Raw genomic sequence first — 5,302 nt, 5'->3', positions numbered from 1 at the left:
ATAGATAGATAATAGATAGATAGATGATAGATAGATAGATAGATAGATAGATAGATAGATAGATAGATAGATGATAGATAGATAATAGATAGACAAAGATAGATAGATAGATAGATAGATAGATAGATAGATAGATAGATAGGTAATAGATGATAGATGATAGATATAGATAGATGATAGATAGATAGATAATGATAGATTGATAGATATGATAAGTAGACATATAGACTAATTGATTGATTGATACATACATAGATAGATACATAGATATGATAGACAGACAGATAGAGATAGAATAGAGGGAAGAAGGAAAATAAGGGCAATGTTTTTGATTTGTCATCCTCAGACTTGAGTTCATAGTGGCAAGTATGAATCCTGGTCACAGAGAAAACCTCAAAGGCTCACTAGGACAAGGTGGGGCACTTTGTCCATTCTTGCTTACCTGAGGAACTTGTTAAGGTCTCCATGCTTCATGTATTCAAAGACCATGATGAGTGGGTCCCCATCACCACACACCCCATAGAATTTGACAATATGTTCATGCTGCAGGTTCGTGAGCAGCTCTGCCTCCCTCTGGAAGTCCTTCCTGGCAGCCAAGGTAGGATCCTTCAGGGCCTGAAAACCACACAACATCATCAGTGTTTAGCAACCAGAGGACAAAGAGCTGTCTTCTCCAGCTGGTGAAGCTGTTACCACATCCTTCTGGACCAATGGTGAATATGATCTATTTTGAAACATGAAGGCAAAGCACACCGCTGAAGCCCTTTTCCATTCAGCATTTTGATTCCTGTCAAAGGAAAGCCCCATATCCCAGGCTCCAGCCAGTGACTTCAACCTATGTTTATTGTCCATCCACAAGCTTCTCTCAGCATGAGTGGCAGGGAACAAAGCTATGAGACAGAAGGCCTGGAAGATCCCTGATCATAAAGCTCCCCGTACAGAACAAGTCCCTCTGATACAGTAAACCGAACAGCACCACACAAATTGCTTTATCTCTGCAAATCACGAGACACTTCAGAAGTCAGGCAATGTCGTGATGCCATCCTCGGGAGTCCTTGTGTCTCAACGGTGAAAGAGGCTGTATTGACAGAGGAGAGCGAGCGCTTGGCTAGTCACTGTGTTCTCCAACCAAAGGCCTAGCAGAAGTTCTAGGGGGAAAGTAAGATTGAAGATGGCAGATGGAAGCCTTATATGCATGCAAGACAGGGTAGACAGCTACTGAGTCTCAGTGCAGGAGGAGGTGATTAGCCAATGGAGGCCATTCTACCAAGATGCTATGACTCTTCCCTGCAGGGACTGCAAGCCCAAGTGTAACCAAGAGAGAAGTATAGATCTAACCATTTCTTATTCTATGAAGATGAATACAGCACAAAGAGCAAACACCACCAACGTGGGGCTTTCCGCATCAGAAGGGGAGTGTGATACCACAACTAAACTTACCCAGTGTGTACAAGAGACAGTGAACAAGCACTACTGTGATAACTCATCTTGATTGTCCGCTTGACACACCCAGGAAGAGGGGAAGCTCAACTGAGGAGTCGCTTCCATCAGATTGGCCTGTGGATGTGCCTGTGTGACATTTTCTTAATTAGCGATTGATGTCAGAGGGTCCAGCCCACTGTGGGTGGTGCCATCCCTGGGCAGATGGTCTTGTAAGGAAAATAGCTGCATGCGAGCCTGGGAGCAAGCCAGTGAGCGGCATCCTCCATGGGCTCTTCCTCAAGCTCCTGTCTTGAAGTTGAGCTCTTGCTCCGACTTCCATAATTGACTGGCATCGGTAAGATGAATTAAAGCCTTTCCTCTATACATAGCTTCTGGTCATGGCACTTAATGTCACAGCCACACGCAGAAAGAAACAATCCAGAAGAGCCATCCTGAGGATGGGCAATGTTGTTCAAGGTGGAGGATGGTCTGTTCAAGCAACAGCCCTGTGCTAAAGGAGAAGCCCATGCAGGTAGGCCTACACATTTCCAAGCCTCCTAAACTGTCTCAAGGTCATCAGACAAATGCACCAAGTAATGTCCACTCATTATTCAAAAGAAATAAAGATAAAACCAGCCAGCAGATCTTAGGTCATTGAGAATCTAAAGTGACTAGAGACTGGTTTACACTCTCTCTGCTGGATAGCTGGCCTTTTGCGGTGATTCAGACAAAATGGCCTGCCATGCAAGGGCTGCAAAGGCCTCCCTAGCCAGAGATCGTTCTCCATCCACTGCAGCCTCAAGTGCTGAAATCTGCCAATTGGTTTGGAGTCTCATACTGCAGCGGCATGAACCTGCAAAGAATGCATCAAGTATGCCTCTCCAGCTCCTCAGTTACCACTACACATCAAGGGTGTTGGCTGCTGAGCACGAAAATGGTATCCACTGCTTTGGTTCCCCATTGCACATTACTGTAGCTGGAGAAACAGAGGCTGAACCTGTTTGAGAACCAGCCTATGTTCACACAGTCTAAGTGATGGGGAGCATTGTGGACCTGAGCAATCCTTTGCTGGGACTCGGAGGGGTACCTCAGAGTTTCGCAGACATGTCTCCAGGGCCACCGAAACAAGAGTGGTTTCCTCATCTAAGATCCCACCCCAACTTCAATCAGCATCACCTTTTCTTCTTTAGAAAATTTACAGGATTTCACCAGGAAAAAAAATGTTCAATTAAATGGCCTACTAACAAAAATACTGGAAGTTACTTTTACCAGACCTAATTCTTATTTTTTTTTTTTGGACCAAGTTATATGCTATACAGCTGAAAAAATGATCCTGAATTCCTGCTTCCACCTCAGAAGTCCTAAGATTACACCATGCTCTACCATGCTTGGTCTTATATGTACTGCTGAGGGCTGAACCCAAGGTGTTGTGGATACCAGGCAAGAATCCTGCCCATGTACTACTGAGGGCTGAACCCAAGGTGTTGTGGATGCCAGGCAAGAATCCTGCCCACTGAGCCACAGCCCCCGCTCCCCAAACCTGTAATTTGATGTGATGGTTGTTTCAGCTCTGGTGGATACCTATGAATAAAGAAATATCTGTAATGGCCACTTGATACTAGGACAAAGAGTCGCCAGCCAAAGTGCCATGGGGAAAATAACCTTTTCCGGTGAACCGTCTCCCTGCCATAGCCCTGAGCTACAAGGCATAAAACATGGGCACAAGATGCCCGAGTGTGACTCATTTATTTTCATGAGGAAGAGGTAGGGGGAAAAAACAGAGGAACTGAGCATGGGTGGGATGGGAGAGGGTGAGGATTTATGTGAACGCTGGATTTATGGGAGAGAAAAGTAGATCAGATTCGGGGGCAGCCAAATGGCCTCTCTCCATCTCTTTAAATCATTCTCTCCCACAGCCTCGACATCAGGGGCAGCCATGGGATATTTCTGCTCTCAGCCCTTGGGCAGTAGCCGCCAGGGTCTGTCCCTCAAGCTGGCACCCTGAACTGCAAGACAGACAGAGTTCCTTCTGAGAGATGGAGCACAAGGCGGGCGCTGTCTCCAGGGCTTCCACACCCTTCCCCTCTCCCTTCACGCTGGGGTTTCCAGCTGGTGGGTCAAACCTGAAGTCCTTCTGTAACTGTCAAGATGAGGAGTGTAGCAAGTGGGGGCCAGAGCTGTCAGTGACCACAGTACCGGGGGATTAATGCAACTGGGACGGAGTTGACAGGAGAATAATGGGGAGGGAAACTGGGCCAAAAGCTCTCTGGCCCCGCTCATGGGATTCTATATCCAATACTTCCTTGGTTGCTGGGCAACTGCAAAATGGGTCACCACGAAGTGGCATGGGACAGAGTTGATGCTTATCATAGCCACCAACTGTTGGCACAGGAAAGAGGGTCTTGCCATGGAGCCTGAAGTTGGGGACATTCCTGGCCGGCTGCTTTGTCTAGCGAGCACAGGCAATGAGAAGTGGAAACTAATTCCTTGTCTTCAAAATGTAGGGGACATGTCCCTTCTGGTCCTGTCCTCCACATGCGCCAGCTGCTGAGATCTCCAGCCCTGAGCAAGGATTTCAGCTAGAATGTTCACTAGGACAGGGGGAGGCAGGAACAGATGTGCTCAGCAGCCCTAATCCTTCCCAGACAGCTGACATCTTCATGCTGGTCAACAGCTGCCTTGCATTTGCCTTTTCTGTGGTGGGGAGAAGATACTTCAAGGACTGTTATCTTTGAGATTTCATTAATACCCTGAAACTCATTTTACCATGCATAGGAGATAGGCACAGTCCTGGGTGTTCAAGCAAGTACTCACATGTGTGCAGACAACCAACCTGTTTAGCTGTGCAGATCATTTTATTTCTGTCCCTCAGAACCTGTTGTCACTTCCCCTTGTTGAGATTCACAGAGGGGGACAAAGAGGGGGTGGTTACCTCATGAACAGATGCTCGTTTCTCAAACGTTGTCATTCCTCGTTGTCTGCAGCATGAAACCCCAACTTCTTAACAGTCCTACACTGAAGAGGTCAGCTAGACCCATCTCTTTCCACTTTGACTCCCCAACTCCATGTTCCCCTCATTTATTATGATTTAATATCACTGGCCTTTCTGTACCTGTCAGCCTTTATCTGCCTCAGGACCTTTTTACTTGATATTCTCTTGGTCCTAAAGACTTCCAGCAGAGCTGTAGAAATAGAACTGGACAGTTGACTTGGTACTCGCCTGAAGAAGGACGCTAAAAAGAAATCCCACACTAGCTCAGAGTTGAGAAATAGACCGTTATTTATTTAAGGGCAGACTCACAAATCAGAATCCTCTGCTGGAACGGAGATCAGAAACCAAATCCCGCAGCCAGAAAACAGACTGGACACATGCTCTACTCGCATGAATAGTTTAAGAGGCCACGCCCCAGTGGGCGGGTAACTGCTGCATGCAAGACTTCCTACAGCACCGCCCTTCAACTCTGCAGAGCATACTGACTGGAGCCATGGGGCCCAGAACCCTCCACAACTCTTGTCACCTACAGACGCACTGATGGCTCCAAGAGAAGTTTACTCTGGGAATTGACTGTGATTATCCACAAATTTATCCTTGAGAGTTAAACTTGATCATATGATCACTCCATGTAATGAGGCATCATAAGAAACAATTAAATATGAGTGGGATGAATACTTTGCAAAGATGTGTTAAAGGTAAATGATTGAAAACAGCTCGCGGTGGAAGAAAGATCATGTGGAAAATTGAGAAAACAGTAAAAAGCTGAGGTTTTAAAAACCCAGTATGGGGGCTGGAGAGATGGCTCAGAGGTTAAGAGCATTGCCTGCTCTTCCAAAGGTCCTGAGTTCAATTCCCAGCAACCACATGGTGGCTCACAACCATCTG

The 5,302-nt window shown here is 46.5% G+C and overlaps 1 protein-coding gene across 2 annotated transcripts in view; it reads right to left on the bottom strand.

The window, feature by feature from the left end:
• Ntrk3 (neurotrophic receptor tyrosine kinase 3) overlaps positions 1-5,302 on the bottom strand; it is a 360,980-nt gene that overhangs the window by 55,325 nt on the left and 300,353 nt on the right. For both annotated transcript variants that reach the window (XM_005357742.2, XM_005357743.2), the window contains exon 14: positions 443-615. In XM_005357742.2, coding sequence (XP_005357799.1) covers positions 443-615 — 173 coding nt within the window. The remainder of the gene's footprint in view (positions 1-442; positions 616-5,302) is intronic.

The sequence above is a fragment of the Microtus ochrogaster genome, chromosome 22 (assembly GCF_000317375.1).
Source record: "Microtus ochrogaster isolate Prairie Vole_2 chromosome 22, MicOch1.0, whole genome shotgun sequence".
Taxonomy (NCBI): domain Eukaryota; kingdom Metazoa; phylum Chordata; class Mammalia; order Rodentia; family Cricetidae; genus Microtus; species Microtus ochrogaster.
The sequence above is the reverse complement of the archived record's forward strand: the minus strand, read 5'-3'. Positions and strand labels throughout refer to the sequence as shown.